We start from the raw sequence: 27,602 nt of genomic DNA, 5'->3' as shown, positions 1-27,602 counted from the left end.
AGAGACCAAAAAAGTTACTGAATGTGCTAATTTCTGTGTAAAAGAGTTTTAAATGTATAACTTCAGTATCTCCTTTTCATTGCAAAACAGTGAGAGTTGATAAAGAGTTGAGATGAATATAAATTTATTTTCTTACAAATTTCTGTCTTTCAGCATTTATTCTAGAAAATTCAACATAGAAATTTACTCAATAGCTACGTGACTTTGGGTAATTTATTTAACTTCCCTGTGAGTCACCTTGTTTTTCTGTAAAATGAGAATAATAGACTTACCTCCCTGGTTCTTTGCATTATATAAGTTCCTGCAGAAAAGCAGTTGAAACTTTCTGGCCCATGGTAAGCATTTGCATGTTAGCTGCTATCCTTTTTGCTTTATGAATTTCAGAACTCAACTGGGAGTCTGGTTTTCACATAGTTATATTTAATTTTACTTTTGCCTCTTGTTGCTTTTTGGTTACTGTGCATTTTTATTACGATGTGCCTAACTGTTCCCTCTTGTTATTTCTGGCTGCCCTGATTCTCAAAAAGGTTACTTTTCATCAGTTCTGATAGGCAATATCCCTGTTGAGAGAGACTCAACAGAGATATTGCTTCATCCCTGTCTCTTTCTTTTTCCAGAAATAAGATTAACATAATTAACACATTCTTACTATGTTCTCTATTCTGTTTACCCCCCATTTCGTGTTTTTCCTCTGTTTGTCTGGAATTCTTTCTGGATAACTTCTTTATTTATCTTCCTTCTTTCTTATAGTACCAATTTCTTTAGTTTTGAAGACCCATCAGAATGGTTGGACATGAAAACTGCCATGTGTAGAAAGTAAATATCTAGGAGTAAATTCTGCAACAGAATTAAGTGAGCTAATCTAGGGCTGGGGGGATTGGTTTTTGTACTTAATCTTTGCTTTAGTGAGCTAGGAATATAAATGCTTTGTTAGAAAACCTTTGTTTATTTTTGGAAATTGAGCAGGTCATATTATCTCAGAAACTTTTTTAAAATTAATCATTTATTCACATGTACATACATTGTTTGGGTCATTTCTCCCCGCTGCACCCCTCTCCTACCCTCTCCCCCCACCCCCCTCATTTCTAGGCAGAACCTGTTCTGCCCTTATCACTAATTTTGTTGAAGAAAATACATAAGCATAATAAGGAAGACAAAGAGTTTTTACTAGTTGAGTTAGGGATAGCTATACAGAAATATTCCTACCATTGCTTTTGTGTACACATGTGTTACGACCCACGTTGATTCATCTCTAACTGATCTTTACACTGGTTATTGGTCCCCTTCTCATGATAACCTCTGTCACTTTAAGGTTTCTGTTTTAGTTCCTCTGGAGTGAGGCCATCAAAGACTTTCATGTTTTGGGTTTTCTACCTATTTCTATATCACCCATATGTGCTCTCCCCTTGTCATGTGATCCAAGTCCAACCACATTGCTATATTTGCCCTAGATCTAAAATCTGCCTATGAGGGAGAACATACGATTTTTGGTCTTCTGAGCCTGGCTAACCTCGCTCAGAATGATGTTCTCCAGTTTCATCCATTTACTTGTAAATGATAAGATTTCATTCTTCTTCATGGCTGAGTAAAATTCCATTGTGTATAAGTACCACATTTTCTTGATCCAGTCATGAATATTGAGGCATCTTGGCTGTTTCCATAACTTGGCTATTGTGAATAGCGCTGCAATAAACATGGGTGTGCAGTTGCCTCTGGAGTAACCTGCTGGATCATATGGCAGATCTATGTTTAATTTTTAAAGAAGCCTCCAAATTTTTTTCCAGAGTGGTTGCACCAGCTCGCATTCCCACCAGCAGTGGATTAGGGTTCCTTTTTCCACACATCCTCGCCAACTTTTGACAGATTATCTGACGTTGAGTCAACTATGTAATGACTTCTGTGAATTTATATCGGTAATTTGAAAGTGAAATCCCAAGAAAAGCCAGTTCTTCCTGAAATTCAGTTTATCTGTCTTTAAAAGAAAATTGGACATAAACATTCTGCTGGTTCTTTTTATTTGTTTTGAGGCATAAAATTTACACTATTAATAACAAATAAATATGCTGACAGTGTGCTGTAGTATGCTGTGTGTGGTCTTGCAATCTCAATTGTGAATAACAAGTATGCTTTACTTCAAGTTTTTTAGACTTGAATTTTCGTCTTGAACGTTAGGGACTCATAATATAAACTCCTTAAACAATGACTTTAAATCTACTTCTCAGTGAACAAAAATAAGAGCAATTACTGGAATACATGAGCAGAATTATGATCACCCTAATAGACTGAAACCAAATATTCCAGAATATTTCTATGTATTTTCTACCCGTATTTTTTCAGAAGAGCTAAGGATTATCCAGCTGAACTAAGGTAATAGGCATGAGTGTGTTGCAGTATGGCAAAAGCATGATATTATTTCATATTAATCTTGTATTTGTAATCTGAATTTGCCATTTGTTCATAGATAGTTCATTAGTTAACATATTACATTAAAATAGTTTTGTAGAAAAAATATCTGGTCTTTGAAGTTTAATTTATTATTTCTGCTGATTCTCACTTATAGTTAATTGTTTTCTTATATGTTTTGTGAGTATTGATTATAGAATTTCACTGTCAGATTTTTTTTCTTCCTATCCAAACCCATAGTTTAAGATTGAAATTTTTATTTTGCTGTTCCCTGGTTGGAACCCTGGACATATGGAACGTCCTGTTTGAACACAGGCTTGGGTGGGATCTAGATTTTGTTTTTAGAGCTCAACCTCAGAGCAGCCATGAGCATCCCCCAGATCTGTCAGGGTTTGCAAAGCACACTAACAGTGGACGTTGGCTTTGCTGCTCAGATCTCTCGGGTCATATTTTATCTAAAGTTTTGACTTCTGATCTCTTTTCCTCCTAAGTATTTCATAAAGACACTTAAGAGTACTTTATAAATTTTGAATATTACTTTAAGAAGGAAGGTTGAATCGTGACATGAGGTCCCAAGTTGCCCAAAAAGGAAATATGCTATCCCTTGACTATGGAGTGGTACTCAGGATCCCAACAAAAGCCTGTCAGACTCGACATGCAGGCAGGTGACAACAGCACTGAGTTACAATTCTGTCTTCTCTCTGTCCTGGTGTTGGTCACCACATGGTGGAAATATTTCTGGCAGCAGATTCCTTTAGAGGTTGTTTTGCTCAGATTCTAGTAGCCATTATGTATACCACTAAGCAAGAAATAATCTTGAGCCATATTTTTTGTTCTCATATTTTAATTAAAATTATAAAGTTGAAATGAAGAGTTAAACCACTCCGTAAATTCTTGCTTCAGCCTCTTCCACAAGGTCAGATTTTGTTGCATTCAAAAGAGTTGTTAGGAACATGTGGTGACTTATATCTGCAATACCAGCTATTCAAGAGACAGGGAAAGGAGAATTGTGGTCAAGACCAGCCCAGGCAAAAGTTAGTGAGACCCTGACTCTACTTGAGAGGTGGGGATTAGGATATCATGTCCCAAAGTCATCCAGGGCAAAATTCAGAGACCCTGTCTAAAGAATAGACACAAAAAATGATTACGGTATGGCATGAGTGGTAGAGCCCTTGCCTTGCAAGCTCAAGGCCGTGAGTTCAATCCCCAGGACTGCCTCCCCCACCCCAAATAAAAGATGTGCTTAAATTTCAAAGGATAAGAAAAATAGATCTTCACTATGATTAATAACATAGTACAAAAATCCATGGTGAAGAATATTCCTCTAACAAGGAAACACTGTGAGATGAGTCTTCCAGCTACATCCCATACCACTTTGTAAGGACACAAAACTGTCATTTGTTTTCCTGTGAGACACTGTATCATAAGTCAATCTGGTTATATTTGAAATCCAAAGTTCTGTCTGTCCACCCCCTGACATGCTGCTTGGACTCAAGGGATGTATGGTAGCAAACATAAGAACACAAAAACATAATTTTACTCTTATATCTTCCATATCTTCTGTCACATTTTATCATGTATTGTTTTTGCACAGGCACACTGGGGTAGAGGCACACTGCCTCTAGAACACAGCTCCCCTGTATTCCTTCTCTGTGAGCCCTATTCTCACTTTACTCAGCCCTTAAAAAAGATCTTCCAAGAAAAAGTGCTTTAGTCTTGGGAAAGAGTCATGTCTGGGATGGAGCATAAAGCCCACAGGAAACGAGACAGTTCATAAATTATTTTCTTCACCAAAACTTACATCTCCAGCTCTCATAAGGTAGCCTTGGCACATGCAAATGGAGCAGGAACTCTTGTATTTAATCCCGCTGTTCTAAAGTGCCAGAATAACTAACATTCTTTATTATCTCAATAAATAAAAATAATTCAGAATTTAAGTAGGTTCATCTTACTTTATTCACTGTAGCTTTGTAAGTTTGTGAGTTTCATGGTTACCAAGATCCGGTTGTGTTTGTCTCAAGTCTATTTATGTACCTTGTCCCTGTTGCTGTAATTATGTAATTTAAATAAGCATCTTGGAAATCACAGACCTATGAGTGCCCTAAAAGTGATAGTACTTAGCTTTGAAGAAATAAAAACAAAACTGAGTGCTTTGGACATATTCAGTAGGAGTGACTGGGAAAATGCTGCATTAGCTGTGTGAGGAGAGTGTTTAAAAATAACAAAATCCTCAAAGGATGCTGAATAAGACCATTTCACATGTTCTCACACTACTTTAAGGGCATTTGGAATTGTTTATGTTGTGTTACAAGCACAATTAATACATTAAAGATTCATGTAATGCTGAGATAAAAGAATGTGTCTTAAATGTTTTTAGTGATCCTTATTAACCTAGAGTTAGTCCCCATTGTGCAGATGAGGGGCTTCAGAGCGTCTTGGGGAGATTACCGTGGAGTCCTGCGTGGGGTGATGTAGCTTAGGGGAAAGCAGAGTGCTTACCTCAGTTCTCCCTTAACCATCTTGTGGCCTTGGGTAAATGATCTTTATCAACAAGAGATCTGCTGTTAGTTGTACAGTAAGAAGGCTTAGCACAATATTACTAGTGTTATGGAAATCCTAGAAATGGTGATTTTTTTTCTCTTGTATTCTCAGTACTAAATAACTTTCTTACAGGAGGCTAGAGATTATTCAATAATTATTTCCAAAATATATTAATTGAATATGGGTCAAGTTGCCAGTCACTTTTCTTGATGCTGGGTCTATAAAGATAGATGGTGTCGTGGGTACGACATTTAGATAGGAAGGACAGATGATTGCTAAGTAAATAGATAAGTAGAATAACCTCAGGAAATAAAGCTTGCTAAAAAAGAAGAAGAAGGCAGGGAAAATTATTGACAGTAAGAGGAGGGGCTTGCTGTTGTAAGGGAGATGACCAAGAAAGGCTTCTTGGAGGAGTAGTCTTGGATGACTTAAAGATGTTCCACAGGGGGGTCTTCAGATAGCTGAGGAGTAGCAAGAAAGTGAATGTGGTGTAATGTCAGAAAATAAAGTCAGAAACTTAGGCAGGGACCAACCTGCATATGGCCTTGAAAACTGTAAAAGGATTTTGGATTTAATTATGAGAATAAAATACACAAGTTGAGAGATGATGCAGCCTGATAAATGCATTAAAATATAATTCTGGCTGATCTGTAACGATAGCATTTAACAAAACTGTATACGACTGCAAAGAGAGGTCAGTAGTTAAAAATAAATTCTCTCTCTCTCTCTCTCTCTCTCTCTCTCTCTCTCTCTCTCTCTCTCTTTCTTTCACACCCACACCCAAACCCAAACTTTGCACATACAGTGTTAACAAAACAGTTTCCTATGTGCATTTTTTAAGACTGATAATCAGATAGGAACATATTATCACTTCATTTATTTTATATAACATATGCTTAGCACTATTAAGTTGTGATTTTCAAATACTTATCCATGCTGTCAACCTCACAATGCCTGTATTCTTTATAATTTGTTCCTGAAACTAATATAGTGACTACTTCCCATACTTTACTTGCAAATATGTGTAATAATTCAGGGGAAATACAAAGAAATATAATACCTGTTCATACTCTGGGCTTTAAATGTCACAGATTAGATAATAGTGCTTGTTATTAACAGCTGAAAGAAGTTTTTCTAAAACTGCAAGATTTTTTAAATGTACCCAATTAGTGGTTTCTACTCATTCCCTCCATTCACAGCAATGTAATAGGTAGCTACTATTTTCCATTAAGGCATTTATAAATAAACATCCTGACTTGCTGTAGTAACATTTCTTCACTGATTATAATTTAATCTGGCATCTAGTGGGAAGTTAGTACATTTTCGATAAGTTTTCATGTTTTATTACTTGGACACTAATTTGACTGAATTCATAACTGTTTTCAATGGAAGCTCCTAAAAAGTTTTGCACTTCACAATCTTCAAGGTTATTGCATATGTTCTTTGCTTTACTCAAGAAATAGAGAGAAGGAATAAGAAATAAAACAAAAAAGAGAGGATGTGATTTAGATATCTTACAAAGAATGGCTTTTTGAGAGCTGTTATTTTCTGTGCATTTAAACCTTATGAACCAAGCACTGGTGCTTGAAACTAAACACAAGTGTGTGCATACACACACATCTCTCAGAAGAGATTTTAACATAAATTGAATTCTTTCTGCAATCCTATTCAATGTACCACTATTTACATTTAGGAAGAAATCATATGTATGTAGAGAGATTATTGCATGTATAGATAGATTATTTTATAATGGCCTACAAGACATCTTATGGTTGATTTCTTGGCTGAATTCCTACTGAAGTTGTCCCCTCTCTCATGTGGTCACTCACTGTCCCTTCAGTCTGTGTTGAGTTCTTCACGGCATGTATCACTTTTTGACATTGACTCACTCGTGTTCGTTGCCATTCTCCCCAAACTCTTCCATTCAAAAATACAGGTTTTGGAGACCAATGACTTCTTGAGATTTGCTGAAGATCCTTCTCCACTGCTCCAACTCCTGCCATCCTCACAAATCAGTTCTTCTGTCATGACTTTCTCTTACAGTGCCCATGTGGTGTTGTGCTCTTTGTAGCTTCCTTTTGCTCTGTAGGCATGAGTTTCCCTCTGATGTTCCCAATGTACACACATAAGTGCTCGGTCCTGTTAGCGTTTGTGTGAGGACTAAAGGTAAAGACAACAGGGGGATTAGAGGACATTGGTAACAGTCAGGGGAAGGACCAACTTCAGGGAAGCAGAAGCTTGTCAAAACAGTATTACCTTCCCAGAACTCAATCCAAGAAATCCCATAAGGAAGTGACTGCTCTAATTCAAACGTACATTTTTCTTGGATCAAAATTAGAGTTCTACCAACTTTTGTTCTCATTTGTAACATGTTAAATTTCTTTTCTTTTTTTTCCTTTGGTAACAAATGTATAGTACATAAAAAAGTAAAAATGTTTTCAACTGTAAAAATTAGCTAAGAGGTCATTTTTGTGCTTCAAATTGTACTTATTTCTATTATTTGTTCAGGAAAAAAGTATTGAGTGGAAAATTTATTTTTTAGTGGAAGGTAGTATAAATTAGTCAATCATTAGCACTAACCTTTCTTCTCCATTACTGATACCTAATCATAAATTTAAAATATACTATCAAGGCTTAGATTTAAAAATATAGATAAAATGGAACTAGCTTTCTAAGGTAAAAGAATTAATAAGAGATTCCCTTTTTGGCTGTGACTATATTAAATTATACCCTAGTTGAGGATAAAATGTTTGTTTATATTTTTAAGGTATTGCCCAAAAGACAGAGATAACCTAAACTTCTAAAATCTATAGAAAGGACTACGCCAAGAAAATAATAGCTATGTAAATTTTTAACTGAATAGCTTCCTCTATGTAAACCAGCATATTCCTAAAAACTACAGCTTCTTGTGTAGAATAGGTGTTTCCAGTACATATCTGACAAATGCTGGCAGGAAGTGTGTGTAGTGCTAGGATTTTATGTCCTTTTCATGTCTCTTGTACCTTTCATTGAATAAAAAGAAACAAAAGTGTACTAGTGTACTGTTCTGTTTGTGGATATAAAAATATTATTAGACAAAAAACATTTAAGTACTCATGAAAATTCTTATTGCCTTTTGGTTTAGGTTAGCAAAAGATACTGAGATACAACTCACCAAAGGAGGGAACCATAGGACAGTGCAGATAACCACAGGAGTTATGAGCAAAGACAGTTGACATCAATAATTAAATGAGAAAATTCCCAGTGGAGGGTTAGCTGAGCTACTGGCATAATGTGTAAAATCACTTGGCTAACTGGTCATTAGCTATGTTCTGGACCACAGGAGGATATGTTCATGTAACTGGTACCTCCACCATCCATCTCTATATCAGTAATTTGTCTTGTGTAATAAATACAGCTATTACACACTCCCTCGAGAAATAATCATCCCTGTCAGAGTCTGATGTTTTTACTATCTGTGAGAGAGTATTTCATATAAGTAAATGTGACAGGGAAAGTATATCACTTTCTTGACGTTTTTGTGTCATACATTCTAAACTGAAACACAAATTATATTACTTTTGTGAATACACAAGTGTATATTTATCTGACCTTTGCCCTAAAAGTTATTTATTAGGATATCAGGAAATTTTTGCCCTGGTTTGCTCTTTTGCTTATCTTATCCCTTTTTGAAAACTGTTATTAATCTCAACAGGAACTTTAATGAAGGAACATCAGTGCTGATAACCATAGTGGGACACAGAAGATTCCAGGGACCAAGGATGGCTGCCTCTTGGAAACCAATCCTGTTTCTGTCAGTCACCTGGTGTATTTCAGGTAAAAATGCCAACCTAAATGTTGGGTTTTCTAAGTACTCATTAATTAATTAATACATTACAAAATGCCATGACAATGTTTATACAGCTCAAAAAATAATGACCAAATAACCCTTTAACCTATGTCAGCATTACAAAAAGTTCCACCCATTCAAGATAATAAAATGTGTGGAGAGCAGAGCCTGTAAGAACTCTCCACCCTTTTTACCACTGGGTATAAAAGGTCTCGAAGGAGGGATGGGGGCTTTTTGCTTTCTGCCTTTGGCTTTTACTTTGGGCTTTTTGGTGTGGGAAGCTTTTTGAAGGGAAAAGAAGTACCGAAGGGAAAAGAATTGCTAAAGGGAAATTTCTGAAGGGAAAAGAATGGCTACAGAGGGGTTGATAGAAAGTCTGCACTGAGAACTTTAACATAGGCCAAAGAAAGAACTTTAACATAGGCCTTAGAAGCTAAAGAAAAGCCAAAGAGAACATGGGACAGCGCAAGATAGAGAACCGAGACTTTGCAAGTCTGAGCACCAAGGCTTTAAGAAAGCTAAAGAGAGAATGCTAAAGAAAAGCTGCAAGCCTGGGGGCAAAAGACTTTAAGAGCGATTAAGCTAAAGATAAATGAAGAGAAAACATGGGACAGTGCGAGTGTCAGGAAAGAGGTTTTAAGCAAAGTTTTAAAGAACTGCAAGGAGTAAGGCCTTAAAGAATAAAGATAGAGAAAAGAAGCAATGAGGGTTGGGGGTCTCCACCAGAGCACCTAACACATCTGACCCTACTTTCTGTCTGTCTGTCTATCCTGTGTCTTTTCTGAATTTCCAGTCGCCCCCAGTTAAACACAGTTAGGTTCAATAATAGCCAGGAGTGAGAGAGAGAGACAGAGACAGAGAGAGAGACAGAGAAAGAACTCATTCTAACAAGGGAGGCAGTGAAAAAACAGTGCTCCCTTCAAAACTGGATTATAAATATTAGTAAAACAAGTATGCACCTCATTGAACTCCACCTACAATCTAAATCACTGTTTAGATTATATATATATATATATATATATATATATATATATATACATACATATAGTACATGTTTATATATAATATATATATATAATATATAGCAATTAATTATGAAAATTATCTCATTACAATGCTAAATTTCACCATATAAAATACGAACCACATTGGCTTTATGACAGATGTGTGTGAGAGAGTGTTGGTGTCTGGCACATATGTGACATTTTAAAAGGCATCAATAACACAACATATTTTTTCCTAGACTTATCTCAGGTTCTCTGACTTTGTTGTTATTATCATTTTGCTCTGTATCTTGGATCCAAAATGAGATATTTTATTCTGCACAAGCAGTTTGGTTTTTGAAGCACCAATATCATAGCAACATGAAGGAGCTTATTTGCTTTAATTTAAGGGGGTATATACAAATAATGAATACAGCTGGATTAGGTTTAACTCTGTACATGCACTCCAAGTAAAATTTAAGAAATATGTGACAGAGTTTTGAAAAAGTGTAACTTGCTGCTAATTGTAGAAAAAATGATTGTTTTTATTTATAATCATATTTTCATGTGGTTAAGTATAGTAGATAAAATTTTTTAAAACACTATGATATTTATTTTGGTGTATTTGGTCATTCCGTTATTTATGCACATACTGAATACAAACACATAGGTGACATATGCATTCATATATATACAATAATATATCATGTGTATGTATGAAAATGTGAATGATATAGAATATATAACCATATAAAAAGAGAGCTTGTATTTTACTTGTGGTCACAAACAGCCTTGAGTTTGATGTCATGCTATATTGTCATATTCAATTGACTATGCTAAAGCTCATTGTTCCATACAAGCTAACATTTCCTATATTAATTGTGTATCATGAAGAAAACTGCAGATTGTTTACAAAAATGGAAGCTAGAAGAACAATCCCAGATAGAAGTGAATATAATTTCCTTGCAGAATTACTTGAAGCATATTTGTATGTCACAGTTCACTCTTTAGATTTTATAGATGGCTTATTATTTGTGAAGTAATTTCAACCATGAAGAACGTGTAATTATTCCTGAAAACCAAAAGATAACCCTCAATTTTCAGTCAGATTGTGCTCCAAAACCTTATTTGAAATCTGAAGTATGTTCTCTATGTGCACAGATAAATTTAATATTTCAGTCATAAGTTGAATGTATAGAGATATAATATCTAAATATGCATGAATGCATCTGAATGCTTTTAAGAGCTATCCAAAAGCCTCTTATTACAGTACTAGCCATTAAATAACTGTAAAACAACAAACTAAACAATGACTTATTTATCATTAGTACTATACATTGAACACTGCTTACAGAGAAATTAAGCTTAATAAGAGACATAAAAGGCAGGATGAGACCTTTATAAAATATTGCTAGAGACATCTGTGACAACATGGACAGGTGAGTAATTTCAAAGACATTAAAATTTAAATGAAAATCTTGGTTCATCAATATTATGGTTACTTGGAAAAAGAAATGAAGAGTCTCCAGATATTTCATTCTATCTTATGTTCTTCCCTCTCTGCATAGTCTCACCATCTTCTCTGCTGATCTACTTGGCTTTTATCTTCTAAATATCATTTTCTGTTTAAACTCGTAAGCTAACTGATGGGGTAGAGGTAGGATTGCAAGATGAAACAAAAAATGAACAGTGAGGTTTGAATGAAAAAGCACATAGGGCCTGTTCTCGTTCTAGTATGTTCCATAGAATGTTTTCTTTCACTTCAACAGGCTGTCCAGGGTTTTTCTTTGCAAATGTGATATGCTAATGGAGGGAGGGTGGTGATCTGTAATACCATCCCAAGTTCCCACCCTTGAATTGGTCTAACATTATTTTACCAAGTATGCAGTCACGCCAAAAGAGATGTTACATTGTGGTAATGAATGCAAAACAGACTCAGCCTAGAGGGGTCCCTGATGTCTCAGATTCCAGTTCGCACAGTATCAGGTTGAAAACAATGGGCAGTTATAATTACTTCATGGATCTAACATTCAATCATATTTGAATTTAATAGGGAAAATACAGTTATTTTTAAAACAGATTAATGTCAGCCCTTCTGTAGATAGCTACTTAAATAAAATCTACTTACACTCAGAAGGATCAGTATTCATGGATGATTACCTTCAACTTCTCGCCTCCATCCTTCCATTTTGTCATCATTCTGGAGCTACAACCTCCATTCTGCTTTGGTTACTCGTCCAATACTCACATTTAATATTTGCTTCACTATTGTATTACTTGGTATTTTTTTCTTTAGCTTATTTGCTATTTATTTTAAGCTATATATGAGGATCACATCATAGGGACTATTTGGGAAACTGAGTTGCTTATGATTATAGAAAGTGGAGATAATTAGAGCATATGTTCTGAGCACATTGTAGTTGCTTCTGCTTGAATCAACAAAGTTGACTAAGAAACAAGAGAATACACAGAATTTATTCCATATCTGTTTATTTACTCAGTTTTAAATTGACTTTGTTTAACTAAGAAAGATAAAAGAACTCTTACACAGTACAACCCTGTGTTTCAAAAGTGGCTTCCCAGAGTGGTGAAAGGTTGGTGAGTTTCACAGGGTTACATTCTAGTATTAAAAGTACACACAATCCACCACACATATCAAAATGGCTGAAATTCCAAAGAATAAAAATGAATAAAAACAATGCCAAATGATGGCGCCAGATGCATAGCTGCTTCATTCACCAATGGTGGACATATGGCCGCTCTGCAGATCGTTTGGCTGTTCCTTATAAAGCTAGACAGTCTCACTATATGATTGAGCAGTTTAATTCCTAGGCATTTTTCTTACTAATTTAAAACTATGCACAATTATTACATACCAATCAAAAAGGAAAAAGGCCCACTTTGTGTCAATATAAAAACCTGCCCACCAATATTTACAGAAAAATTATTAATGATAACCACAAATGGGAAACCGTAACAAAGGTGTCCTTCAGTAAGTGAATGGATGAACACACTGTGGACACCCAAATAATGGAATACTATTGTGTGATAAAGAATGAGTTACAAGTTGCATGAACACACAGGTGATTCCTAAATTTGTATTGCTAATTAAAAGAAACTATCCTAAATATGGTATGTTCTCTTCTCTCTACTCTCTCTACTCTACATCTATTCTGTCTTATATTCTATAAGAATCACTGCCTTGATATTCTGGGAAGGCAAAAAATGTCACTATGTGAGTGTGGTGTATGGGAGTATAACATGGAAAAGAGGATAGAAAGTAATTTTCCAATGCTTGAGTATGGTTGACACTGCCTCTGCTGAGGGCTGATCAAAGCCAATGGTAGCAGAGATAGCTCAGTTGACAGTATTGACCCTTGGTAAGTGTGAGGAGAATGGTACCTTGTCTCTGTGGCCCCAGATAAACCATAAAAAAGTCATTGGAATGGTTTCAGTTTTTCTCCATTAAGTATAATGCTGGCTGTAGGTTTGTCATATATAGCTTTTATAATGTTGAGGTACTTCCCTTCTATTCCTAGTTTTCTTAGAGCTTTTATCATGAAATGATGTTGGATCTTATCAAAGGCTTTTTCTGCATCTATTGAGATGATCAAGTGGTTTTTGTCTTTGCTTCTGTTAATGTGGTTTATTATGTTTATTGATTTTCATATGTTGAACCACCCCTGCATCCCTGGGATGAAGCCTACTTGGTCATGGTGAATAATCTTTTTGATGTGTTGTTGAATTCGGTTTGCCATTATTTTGTTGAGGATTTTTGCATCAATGTTCATTAAGGAGATTGGCCTACAGTTCTCCTTTTTGGAGGTGTCTTTGCCTGGTTTTGGGATAAGTGTAATACTGGCTTCATAAAATGTGTTTGGCAGTTTTCCTTCCCTTTCTATTTCGTGGAACAGTTTAAGGAGGGTTGATGTCAATTCTTTATTAAAGGTCTGATAGAATTCATCAGAGAATCCATCAGGTCCTGGACTTTTCTTTTTGGGCAGACTCTTGATTGCTGCTTCAATTTCATTTTGTGTTATAGATCTATTCAGGTGATTAACATCCTCTTGGTTCAGTTTTGGATGATCATATGTATCTAGAAATCTGTCCATTTCTTTAAGATTTTCGAATTTATTTGAATATAGGTTCTCGAAGTAGTCTCTGATGATTTCCTGGACTTCCATGGTGTTTGTTGTTATCTCCCTTTTTGCATTCCTAATTCTACTAATTTGGGCTTTTTTCTCTCCTCATTTTAGTCAGGTTTGCCAGGGGTCTGCTGATCTTGTTTATTTTTTCAAAGAACCAACTTTTTGTTTCATTAATTCTTTGTATTTTTTTTTTTTGGTTTCTATTTCATTGATTTCAGCTCTTATTTTTATTATTTCTCTCCTCCTTTTGTTTTGGAATTTGCTTGTTCTTGTTTTTCTAGGAGTTTGAGGTGTATCATTAGGTCATTGATTTGAGATCTTTCAGTCTTTTTAATATATGCACTCATGGCTATAAACTTTCCTCTCAGGACTGCCTTTGCTGTATCCCATAGGTTCCAGTAGGTTGTATTTTCATTTTCATTGACTTCCAGGAAATTTTTAATTTCCTCTTTTATTTCATCAGTGACCCATTGTTCATTAAGCAATGAGTTACTCAGTTTCCAGCTGTAGTATGTTTTTTGTCTTTACTTTTGTTGTTGATTTCTAGTTTTATTGCATTGTGATCAGGTAAAATGCATGGTATAATTTCTATTTTCTTATATTTGCTGAGGCTTGCTTTGTGCCCTAGGATATGATCTATTTTGGAGAAGGTTCCATGGGCTGCTGAGAAGAATGTATATTGTGTAGAAGTTGGATGAAATGTTCTGTAGACATCAAGTAGGTCCATTTGATCTATTGTATATTTTAGCTCTTGGATTTCTTTATTGAGTTTTTGTTTGGATGACCTATCTATTGATGATAATGGGGTGTTAAAGTCTCCCACAACCACTGTGTTGGCGTTAATATATGCTTTTAGGTCCTTCAGGGTATGTTTGATGAAATTGGGTGAGTTGACATTGGAAAAATCTCAACTAAGAGGCATTACGTAAAGCACCTGACTAGTCTTCTGCAAAACTTTCAAGGTTATCAAAAATGAAGTTGGGGAAATTGTGACAGAAAAGAAAAGGTGGTTAAGGAGAATGACAACTAAATATATACTTAAAATAGGGAAATACTATGGTAATGATGGGACTCAGAACACCCCAACCAAAAATATGGCTCTGTAAGACCAGAATGTACCACCTCAAAATTTGCTCTTTAACATTTTGATTAATTTGTAGTGATTATTTTGAGAAACTGGAGGCATAGGTGTGGCTTTACACAATTGCCCTTTTGTAAGAGAAATTTACACGCATTAGGTATCTCCCTTTTTTCACCATGAAGAGAAAGGGAAAGAGAAAGAATGACAGGTAACTCCCTTTTTTCACCATGAAGAGAAAGGGAAAGAGAAAGAATGACAGGTAACTTCCAAAAGACAACATTTTGGGAAGAACTGCATGTGTCTGTACTTTTGTAGATGTATATTTTAAGACTGGAAAAAATTACTGTTTGTAGAAATTTAGTCTATCCATGCACAGTGCCCAATGTACATGAAGATTGTATAGTGCATTAGTTATATACAAATCACTGCTGCAGAATAGCAAATCATCCCAAATTTATTTGCTTAAAATAAAAGAGCATGTGTATTCTTTTGCAATATTCTGGGGGCCACTGTGTTGGTTCTTCTGGTGTGGAGAGGCTTATCGAATCTCCATAGCCCCCTTCAAGTTGGTAGGGGCAAGACTGGATGGGCTGGTCTGACTTCACTCACATGGCTGGCGATTGTCATCCAAGGCAGTTGGAGTGAGGTGGTCACAGCTCTGATCATCCGGCGGGTGGTTGTGGTTTCAGGGCTCCCAGGTACAGCAACAGAAAAGGCAAAGCCCACTGCCTCTACAAGAGCTTTACGAGCCTGTGTGTTATTGTCTAATGCCTCTTTGACCAAAGAAAATCCCATGAGGCAAAGCCAGACTCAAGTGGTGGAAAAAGAGATTCAAGCTCGTGAAGAGGACAACTATGGAAGCATGTTACAAAGAGTGTGCGTTCAGCAATTTTTTTAGAAAACCCATTTTCAGTTCTGCCACATGTATATTTTAGTAGTTATTTCATATGCAAACAGTAAAAATTATTTTTATATTTACAAGAATACTGAATATTCCTCTATATTCTTCTTTTATATATAGTAGCAGCAAGAGAATTGTGACCAAACTTATTACCTGAGCTTAAAAATGTTAAAAACCAGTACATTATTTTCATCAATCTGAAATTAATTTATGTCAATAAGTGATAAAAGCAGATTTAAAATTATTTTCAGGGGGAATCATGCTTACTATACCCAAGAGCATTGAAATTTTAACCCTACTGTGTAAAAGTCCATGTTACTGTTCACTTTAACACTGACTCTTTCAAGAAATGTCATTCTCCAAGTATGTGAGGAGGAAAGAAACAACTGAGAATGACAAGGCGATTCGCCCTTTAACTATTTTGAATTTATAAGCAACTTTCTTGCCATATGTCAGCTCTTTGTTGAGTTGCTTTTCATTCAGTCTCCATGTTTAAAAGAACAACACTGAAATAAAAAGTTTAAGTTGACCTCTGTGTTATGACAAATAACCCACCCAATGGGTTTCTCAGTCACCATAATCCTTTTCAACTGCAGCTAGGATTCGCTCTAATTCCTTTATCACTATCTAACATTGCAGAGGTGCATGGCAATAGTATTTATTATAAATAGGCTGCTTTTTGTGAAGTGGAAGTTGTTCTTTACTGGAGTAATAGGTAGGAAGACATATCCAGCACCTGCCATGTTTTGCAGAATGATGAAGCTTAGTAACCATGACTCTGGGGCCTTCAAGAGGAGCGGCTCTGTGAGCAAAGTGCTTTTGACTGGTTAGCTTGCACAAGGATCACCAAGGTCACTTTCATCTCTGTTCCCTTTACTGTGTTTTGTGTCTCTACAAGGTTTGGCTAATGTCACACAATTGTTACATATTTTGTTATGCGCTTAATTAAGCCGGAAAGAATAAGTAAGAATCGAGCTAGAAAATCAAGAGAGCAGCAGAGGCCAGGCAATTAAGCAAGATTTCCGGGACAGGGTTTAGGTACATGGGATGGAGTGATTGACATGAATGGGTCTGACTTCTTCCAGACTGGTGTTAAGGAACTGGGATAACAGCTGCCTGGGAGGTGGAGATAGGGGCTTAGTGCATGTGGAATGTGTCACTAAAACAATATTTATTGTGTGAGTAAGTTAGAAAGTAGCTATTATTAGCTGAGCTTAAAAAAGCACTCTCAATAACATTCTCTCACTGAGTTGGAGATTTTTGAAAGAAAGCATTTCTTTTGCACTTCTAGTGCTGGCATATTTTGTCAACATCCTGAAACTATTATGTATTTCTATCGAAAGTTATAGCTCACTAAGAATAATAACCTATTTGAGTAGGTTTATTAAAACTTGGGTTATTTACATCTCTCCTAAATTGAAAAAAGTTGCCTGACTAAATTTTTAAATCTTAGAATTAGAAATAAGAGATTTTGTGGTCCAACTTTTGGAAATTAGGCAAGTAAAACATAGTTTGTTCACAATAGGGATGAAGCTTGGGAGGTGCTCTTTGTCTCATGGATAGCAACTAGTAGAGTTATAATGTGCGGGCTGCATCTGATAGCAGTGATTTAACAAGCCAGACAGCATGAGGGTGAGACAAGAGAGGAAACCCAGTTGATCTGAGCTACAATGACCTTCCTCCTATACTCACACAGGTATGTATAATCACTTTCTTGCAGGTTACTTTCAGATGCTTCTGAGGTAAGCTACATTGCTTCAAAAATAATAACAACAGATAAAGCATTTCTCCCTGTATTTTGACCCCATTCTCCTCCATTGGGATGAATCCATTTTATTGAAAAAGTGACAGTTTGTTCCTCTGCCAAGCAGATGATATACTACTAAACAGAGAGTGTCTGTCGTTGATAAGCTTATACAAATACTCTCCCTCATGGTGGCAGTGGGAGAAATCACATAGGACTTTGTCACTGCCATTTAGTGCTGCCTCTGAACTTATAAAGGAAAATGAAAACAAAAGTGTGACCTGACGATATTAATTCCGACTGGCCTATTGCACTTGAGGAAGAGAAATGGAAAATGGCTCCTTCCTGATCATTTTAAAGTTATGGATTGCACAATACATAGGTCCCCCAGGAAGTCAGGATAGTAATGGAGACTGCCTCAGTGTGGGAACCCAGTTGACTCTAATCAGCTGTGCACTGGCAGCTTAGACGTGTAATTAATCAGAAAACACTTTAATTTCTCCTTATCAGCATGGTAAAGGTGGGAGTGAAGGTTGCGTCACCTGAATTTAGTGAGTTTTGTTATTTTTATCTTAAAGGCAATGAAAATATTAAAAGGTATAACTGTCAGTAATTCCTGAGGTGATATAAAATAAAACCATCTACTATCCTAGAGAAATGGTGGCAAATACGTGTCTGAGTATTGGAGATTAGAGAATTAGCTTAGGTCAGAGAAGTGTTGTTTCTTTGACATTAAAAAAAGTTTATTGGAAAAATATTTTCCACTTGGTGCATTGCCTAAGGATTAGGCAATGAACATCAAAGTGTTTTGTAATCTAGAAAATACCACAAAAGTTATCTCATGTCCCTTAAGCTGGACTGACTGTCTGGCATCATTATTGTCAACAATAATAAATAGTTGTTGATACACAAGAAATCATACAATGATTTTCTTCAAAATAATGCTCAAAAATTTATTCTGTGACATGTCATTGTGAATGAATGTTATAAAATTAATTTTTCAGCAAAGCTAAGCTTTAGCTACAGCAGTACTAATGTAAAACATACCTAGTACTGTTAGAGATAGTTTTATTGCTTTCCATAAGCATCTGAGGACCTGCCTTGTGTGATCATTTGAGCAATTTGTCAGCAAGAAAAAAGGTTCTTTTCTGTACCTCATTGGTTTAAATGCAGGTGTATTCTGCATGTAAAGTAGATAGAAAATTACATCTGTAGTGCTCCCAAAGCAAGCTGAGAAAATAGAGATACAGAAGAAATGCAGTAAAAAATTCCTGCTCTTCTTCAACAAAGTTTTAAACAAATTGTATATGTTTTCTTTTTTTTGGAGACCCAAGTACTAATAATTTATCATGTATAAATAAACCATGTTTAGCAGTGAGAATGTTAAACAATTAACTGCTATCTTGTTTTCTGTCTATATTAGTTTTGTAAAAATACTATTTTCTAACCATTAAACAAGTAAACCACAGATTTCTTAAAACTTTCTCAACCTTGATTTTTGGTGACCTTTGTTGGATAAAGCCATCAAGCACAGTATTTTTCTCTCTAGCATTTGGAAAAGAGTATTTCCCAAATTCTCATCATGTCTTTAGCAATGTCAGAGAAGGTTAGTTATCCTCAGTGATGATTTTTGGGTTGGTAACTGCTTGCCCCCTGGCCTTGACCTCTGGGGTTATGTCTAGAACAGTGCAAGGCAAGCTGCAGCCATCAGAATTGTTCATATTAGAGGGGCTGATTTCAACTATGATATATTGTAAGAACTTTTGTAAAAGTCACATTGTATTCCCAATGTAACAATAATGTAATAAGAGAAAAGAAAAAAAATTGTTCAGATTAGGACTAAAGATGTTTTTAAGTGATTATCTTTTTATTTATAACAGTTGCATATTTCACAATTGTGAATTTTTTATTATCATATTTTGCTGGTGGTACATTGTGACATTTATAAAAGTTCTTATATCGTAGTTAAACAATTGTGATTTTTGTATGTTTATATAGAATTACAACACTATCTGCTCTACAAGGGCAGAGACGATTTCTGTTCCATTTGATGTTTGGATACATGACCTAGCAAAGTGCTTGATATAGAGTATGGGCTATTTGTTAAAAATGAATGTAAAGAAAGATGTACTTGTTAGACCCTTTTTATGTTCAATAGGGATTTAAGCTATGTTTATAGTTGTAATACTTCCTACTAAGAGAAGACTAAGATAGGATGAACAATTCTGAATTCTATAACCTGTCTCTAATCCGATCACCTGATGCTTTTCAACTTCTTTAGATATTCTTATTTCCTGGGTTAAAGCAGCAGCAATTATCTTAGGTTAGTTTAGTGCATTGTGAAAATAATGAATTGTTAGAAAAGAAAAAGAATAAGTAAAGACAAAGCGAATAAAAGGTAAAATATTTGAATTGTTAGTGCCTTCAACCAGGCTGCTCAGCCCCATGTCACCAGATTTGTATTAAGTAGGCATGATTTGTTTCAAGATGCTCTAAAGTGTCTAAGAAGACATCAGGCTGTGTGACTTTCTAATTGCTCCTCTGCGATAATTCAGAAAGGTTCGCTGGCTGTCAGTGCCTTTGCTGGCCTAGAGCTATTTTTATTTAATACCTAAATTTAGAAAGAACTATTTCAGCCTTTCCCCAGGATTCTTATTTGTTCCAGAATAACCCTGAAGGAAATGACTATTCTTTAGAATGGGATTTTATAAAACTCAACAAGCAATATTTGTTTCTTTTATGGTTCAGTCTTTCCTCTAAAATTTTTTGTAACTACAAAGAGATTCATGTAGGAGAAAATATTGTGCTGGAGAAAAAAGATTAGCAGAATAAAAAGCACCTGGAAATATTCCCATCACAAATTATGATGACATAAATTAAAAAATCTTCAGGAGCTGTACATGGTGGCAAAGGCTGGTAATTCCAGCTACCTGGCAGGTGGAGATTGGGAGAACTGTGGTTCAGGTTTTCCTTGGACAAAAAGCACAGGACATTATCTAAAAAATAACTAAAGCATAGAAAAGTGAGGGCTGGAGGCATGGCTCAAGTGATAGGTCACCTGCCTAGAAAATAGAGGCCCTGAGTTCCAACTCTAGGACTACCAAAAATATAAATAAATAAGCAAAAGAAGAAAGAAGATCCCACATACATGAAGAGAGAGTCTGACAAGAAGACTGATAGCTGGTGGTGTGAAGAGGTAGGCAGTGTCCAGATCACATTTGAGCAGTGAAGAGATGTCATTCCACAGCACATTAAGACATCACTTCTACTACTTATGCAGGACAGACTCTAGCGCTTGGACAAGAATGGAAACACAGAGCAGGACCATCATGCTATTTCAGTAGTTTTACAGCGAGAAAGCAACATTAGCAATTTAGATCTATAGGCATTCAAAGACTATTTATCAATTTCATTATGAGTCAGTATTGGCATGTGCCTACCCCAAAAGTCCTCACATGATTCTGCTGAATTTGCAATTCCTAGGGTAAGGGACAGGTGAGTTCTGCCTTGCATTTCCCTTGCTAAGAATGACTGTCATGTTGTGTTCAGTTCCAGGCTCAATCACATCATAGGAGCATAGATAATTATAAACGTATTCACGGGAGGGAAAACAAAGCAGTGAAAATCCTTGAAGTCGTGTCACAGCAGAGATGACTGAGATAAGAATTAAATTAGTGACTCATCAAATAGTAATAGCAATTATTGACCAAAAATCAGGGGACTCTTCCTTCTCTTTCAACGTCTTCTCTGACTAAAATGATTGTTGCTTGGTATAAGCCAATGGGGAAAAGATTGAGAACTGCAAGATACAAATGTCTCCGATAGGCAGGCAAAAGGTTTATCATAGTGGAATTTGGGTAAATATCTTTGTTATACTTCCAAAGAGTAATTTGACACATCTTTCTCTTATATATAGACTGACAGTAATTTCTTTATTTATTTCAAATTGTTTTGTTTATTTGGGACATTGTTAGGCTTTGCTGATTCTGTAACAGCAGCTATAATTGTACGTGGCAAGATATAAAGAATGAGAAGACAGTAATCTTTTTTTCTTCATGTACTATATATGACTATCATTTTCATTATTCTGCTCACTAGTGAGGTGCAAATGCCTCTCAGTTCCCATGGCAATAGAGAATCATATGGCCTGTAGCTAGGAATCTCAGCTCAAAATACAAAATTCCCAAGGGTTAGTACTACACACAACTGCTATCCTAAATAACTAAAGTTTATCATACATAAGCAGTTTAGACTTAGCTTAAAAATTCAAAACCAGTAGAAGCTACAGAAAACAAGGGGAGAGGTTATTAGCCTAATAAGATGATCATTCTGTGCAGATAGACTTGCTCAGTTAGCATCAACTCCATCTCCAGATTTTGTCAATTCTCTGTAAAGAAAATTCAATCTGGATGAAGGATCATTGTGTGAAGATAATTTCAGCATCATAGACTTTGCACAAAAAATTGCAAAATACCCCTTCAATGTTTTGATCTGGATTCTATAAATCAGTCTTTAAAAGTAGTGGTAAGTGTTTTATTTTATTGTTAATTTTTAATAATATCAAATTTTTATAACAGATCACAAAATTAGACAATGATGATTGATTATAGGTAGATCTGAGAACAGAACAAATAAATGCATTGGGTGCATCCAATGGACCTGACACCTTTTTGGTCTGATGAATAAAAGAAAAGAGAAAAAATGGATGTTTCTGTCTGTTTTGAGCCAGCATGTGGGAGAATAGCAGAGACAACACTAAAAAATAAAGCAAAGCTAAAAAAAGGAGAATGTTTTGAGAGTAAACATGGTAAAACATGATAGAAAATTGAATTTAAGATAGAGTTGTGATAGTCAAAAAATGCAATGAGTTGGGTAGAAAAGTGAGTACACTAGAATGTGTGTGTGCTGTGTGTGCTGTATGTGTGTGTTTTCTATGTGTGTATGTGTGTTTTGTGTGTGTGTGGTGTGCGTGTGGTGTGTGTGTGTTTTGTGAAGCATAAGTAAGCAGGAATCTAACTTTTTGGTTTCTATCCAATGAAAGGTTTTTGGAAGTAAAAACATGGACTTGATTATAAAATGATCTCTGTAAGAGCTGAGATGACTCCATTCTGAAAAGCTATTCTGTACGGTCAGAACTTTGTCTGAAATATACTTTCCTAATAAGCAACACAGAAATTATTCCTTTCAACATCCACAATGGCATATGTGTGGAAAAACAGATTAGACTTAGGAGGGTTACATACAAGTTTCAACTTTGTCATGAATTGTGAGTCCTGGGGAAGCCATCACTTCCTTCATATTGTAGGTTATCTTCTTTAATCCTCTTTCAATATTTAATATTCTTTTCCTGTCATCTTAGAGCTTTATCAACGCTCTAAAGTTAATAACAACAGACATTAAATGTCCACCCATTTGAAAGAATATGCTAGACTTATGACATAAGTATTTATGTCATAAGTCTATTTATATTTTTAGTATTTGCTAAAATATATCAAATATGGTCCTGCCTAGTCAGACAATTCAAAATTTAAATAAAGCTAAGAGATGAAGATAAGTCACCAAAATGTGTGAAGCTGATGGCAATTGTCTGAGATTGCTATTTCCTCACAAAGGGGGAGACATTCCTGCAGCCAAGGAGGAAGCTCCAGAGGAATTGTATGTGTTGATTGACATGTCTGCAGGAAGAAGGGAAGGGCTTCTCCCTCCATCACTGAATGCCCGATATGTGACAGGAACTCAGTCGTGATAAGCAGAACACCCTAGAACAATCTCAAGAAAACCTGAGATGCTTCTTATAGATTTGAGGGGCTGCTGACATATTAGTATAAGAGAATAGATACTAGCTCCCATTTCCTGAAGTTAGGAGGTCAATAACAGCCACCCTTGAAGCAGAATAGGATTTAAAGGTAGCGCGGGTGAGGATGTCGCTCAAGTGATAAAGTGCCTGTCTATCAACTGTGAAGCCCGGAGTTCAAACTCCAGTACCACAAAAAACTATTTAAAGGCACCACGGAATGCACTAAGTTTGAGCAGTTAGAAGCCAAAGTGTCGTGAACTTTCTGCAGGACAGAAGTTGATGTTGCAGAGGTGACCAGGTTTGAGTCATCTTGATGAATTCTAGCAAATGCCACTTGACAGGAAGAGGTGACTCAGAAGAGGAGGGAGACTAGAGTGCAGACCTGATTGCTATAGCAAAATGCTCAAGGCTGAGTGTTTTATAAAGACAAGTGACATACTCAGCTAGTAGGTCCAGGGTCCAGGAATATGGCACACTAGTGTCAGGCTCCCAACTGGGTCACAATTTGGTAGAGAACTGGAAAGGGAACCAGCTTTATACTGGAGGTGTCAGGTGTATGGGGTGGCCTTTATACCAACTTGCTATCCCAAGAACTAACTTCACAAGACAAGCATTAATCCTGTTTGAGGTTATCGCCATGGCTCAGTTATCTTCCACTGCATCCCACCTCTTAGAGGTTCTACTTCTCCACACCACCACACTAGGGACCAAACTTCTGATATGCCAGCTTTTAAGGAACACATGCAAGCAATATAAAAACCACAGCAGGCTCCTTGTAGCTAGAACAGGTAGGAAAGCATCAATATATGACTTCAATCAGGGTAGGATTGCCATGTCTGGGAACTGGGCAGCAGTGTAGATTAGAAGGAACTTTAAAGACCCAGCATGTGCGTCCCACTCAAAAATCAGCAGTTGGGCAAATTCCATACACAGAGTCCCATTGACCACAGTCAAATTGTGATGGTCAACTATCTTTCTAAAATCACCTGAAAGAGTCATCAAGAGAAAAGAAGGGAGATAAACAAAGGTGAAAAGCTTAAAAAGGCCTTTATTTTGCCCTATTTTAAGTCTCCTAGCAACAGAGCCTGATCTGTCATGAAGAAAGAGGAAGAATGAGAAATCGAAGACTTTGTTCAGACAGGGCCACATATATTACTACAGTCACCCTTTAATCCACTGGTTCTGCTCCATGCATTCAGCCAACAGTGGCTCAAAAAATGTTAGGAAAACCTTTCTTGTCTATGGTGAATATATGCAGTCTCTTTTTCTTGTCATCATTCCCTAAAAAGCTATATTGTTTATATTACATTAGATATCATCAGTAATCCAGAAATGATTTAAAATATACAGGAGAATGTGCATAGAATGTGTGCCAATTTTGTATCATTTTATATGAAAGACTTGATTTTCCATACATTTTAATATCTGCCATGGCCAGAAAATGATCCCTGTGGGTACCAAGGAATGACTATATGCTAAAACTTAATCTTAATTGCTAAACCACACCTTGATCCAATACTTTTAAGAGTATAGACAGCTGGAAATCCATTGAGAAATTCAGCCAGGGTAGAAGAAGAGATATCTGGCAGGTGTTTAAAGAAGTAGTTGGAGAAAGATAAAGTTCTCAGTCTCTATCATGAATGCTCATACTTGGATATTCCTGTTTTATTGATGTAAAACCTTAGTCTTCATTGATTTCAGTTTTCAGTAAAAAAGGATTGAATGCTACTAGGACCAGTGATGTGAACAATCAACACTGGATAAACCAGAAGAATGAACATCTTCAATGGTCTTCTAGAGTGTAGACTGCTATTAAAAACTGGGTAGCTTAGAAATAAGAGAAATCTATTTCTGGAAGCTAGAAATCCAAGATCAAGTCACCTGCAGATTTGGTGCCTGATAAGAGTCATTTTCTCAGAAATGATGCCTTCTTCCTGTGTACTCACATCACGAAATGAGGAAAGTGGCACTCTCTGTGCCCTCTTTTTAAGGGTTTTAATGCCATGCCTGAGTGCTCTGCCCTTGTGAAATAATCACCTCCTAATTGACCCTAACTCTCAATACTATCACTTTGGTAGTTAGACATTCAACATGAATTTTGGAAAGACACAAATATTTAGATCATTGCACAGACCTTTGGACTGACTGATCAAATCTTGAACCACCTGAGGGGAAAAAAGCCAGGGGTGTCTAGGGTATAGAACCTTCCTTATATTATTCACAATTTCATTAGAAATCTTTCCTGGAGCCCTCTCTGTCACATGTTTTAAGTAATTTGCACCAAAATCTTTAGGAGAAGACAAGCCTTTTTTTTATTGTTTTATCATTCATATGTGCATACAAGGCTTGGGTCAATGCTGGCTGTAGGTTTGTCATATATAGCTTTTATGATGCTGAGGTACTTTCCTTCTATTCCTAGTTTTCTTAGAGCTTTTATCATGAAATGATGTTGGATCTTATCAAAGGCTTTTTCTGCATCTATTGAGATGATCAAGTGGTTTTTGTCTTTGCTTCTGTTAATGTGGTTTATTACGTTTATTGATTTTCATATGTTGAACCACCCCTGCATTCCTGGGATGAAGCCTACCTGGTCGTGGTGGATAATCTTTTTGATGTGTTGCTGAATTCGATTTGCCATTATTTTGTTGAGGATTTTTGCATCAATGTTCATTAAGGAGATTGTCCTATAGTTCTCCTTTTTGGAGGTGTCTTTGCCTGGTTTTGGGATAAGTGTAATACTGGCTTCATAAAATGTGTTTGGCAGTTTTCCTTCCCTTTCTATTTCGTGGAACAGTTTAAAGAGGGTTGGTGTCAGTTCTTCTTTAAAGGTCTGATAGAATTCAGCAGAGAATCCAGCAGGTCCTGGACTTTTCTTTTTGGGGAGACTCTTGATTGCTGCTTCAATTTCATTTTGTGTTATAGATCTATTCAGGTGATTAATTTCCTCTTGGTTCAGTTTTGGATGATCATATGTATCTAGAAATCTGTCCATTTCTTTAAGATTTTCAAATTTATTTGCATATAGGTTCTCAAAGTAGTCTCTGATGATTTCCTGGACTTCCATGATGTTTGTTGTTATCTTCCCTTTTGCATTCCTGATTCTACTAATTTGGGTTTTTTCCTCTCCTCATTTTAGTCAGGTTTGCTGGTGGTCTGTGAGGCTTGTTTATTTTTTCAAAGAACCAACTTTCTGTTTCATTAATTCTTTGTATGGTGTTTTGGGCTTCTATTTCATTGATTTCAGCTCTTATTTTTATTATTTCTCTCCTTCTATTTGTTTTGGGATTTGCTTGTTCTTGTTTTTCTAGGAGTTTGAGATGTTTCATTAGGTCATTGATTTGAGATCTTTCAGTCTTTTTTAATATATGCACTCATGGCTATAAACTTTCCTCTCAGGACTGCCTTTGCTATGTCCCATAGGTTCTGGTAAGTTGTGTTTTCATTTTCGTTGACTTCCACGAACTTTTTAGTTTCCTCTTTTATTTCATCAGTGACCCATTGTTCATTAAGTAATGAGTTATTTAGTTTCCAGCTGTTTGCATGTTTTTTGTCTTTAGTTTTGTTGTTGAGTTCTACTTTCACTGCATTGTGATCTGATAGTATGGATGGTATAATTTCTATTTTCTTATATTTGCTGAGGCTTGCTTTGTGCCCTAGGATATGATCATTTTGGAGAAGGTTCCATGGGCTGCTGAGAAGAATGTATATTGTGTAGAAGTTGGATGAAATGTTCTGTAGACATCAAGTAGGTCCATTTGATCTATTGTATATTTTAGATCTAGGATTTCTTTATTGATTTTTTGTTTGGATAACCTAACTATTGATGATAATGGAGTGTTAAAGTCTTCCACAACCACTGTGTTGGAGTTAATATAGCTTTTAGGTCCTTCAGGGTATGTTTGATGAAATTGGGTGCGTTGACATTGGGTGCATACAGATTGATAATTATTACTTCCTTTTGGTGTATTTCTCCTTTTATTAGTATGGAATGTCCTTCTTTATCTCATTTGATCAATGTAGGTTTGAAGTCTACTTTGTCAGAGATAAGTATTGCTACTCCTGCCTGTTTTTGTGGGCCATTGGCTTGGTAAATCTTCTTCCAGCCTTTCATCCTAAGCCTATGCTTATTTCTGTCGGTGAGATGGGTCTCCTGTAAGCAACAAATTGTTGGATCT

At 36.0% G+C, this 27,602-nt stretch overlaps 1 protein-coding gene across 2 annotated transcripts in view; it reads left to right on the top strand.

Annotated features, from left to right (window-relative positions):
• Cntn5 (contactin 5) overlaps positions 1 to 27,602 on the top strand; it is a 1,105,069-nt gene that overhangs the window by 415,188 nt on the left and 662,279 nt on the right. For both annotated transcript variants that reach the window (XM_074066853.1, XM_074066854.1), the window contains one exon: positions 8,639 to 8,760. In XM_074066853.1, coding sequence (XP_073922954.1) covers positions 8,706 to 8,760 — 55 coding nt within the window. In that variant the 5' untranslated portion in view covers positions 8,639 to 8,705. The remainder of the gene's footprint in view (positions 1 to 8,638; positions 8,761 to 27,602) is intronic.

Source organism: Castor canadensis, chromosome 2 (assembly GCF_047511655.1).
Source record: "Castor canadensis chromosome 2, mCasCan1.hap1v2, whole genome shotgun sequence".
Taxonomy (NCBI): domain Eukaryota; kingdom Metazoa; phylum Chordata; class Mammalia; order Rodentia; family Castoridae; genus Castor; species Castor canadensis.
The sequence above is the reverse complement of the archived record's forward strand: the minus strand, read 5'-3'. Positions and strand labels throughout refer to the sequence as shown.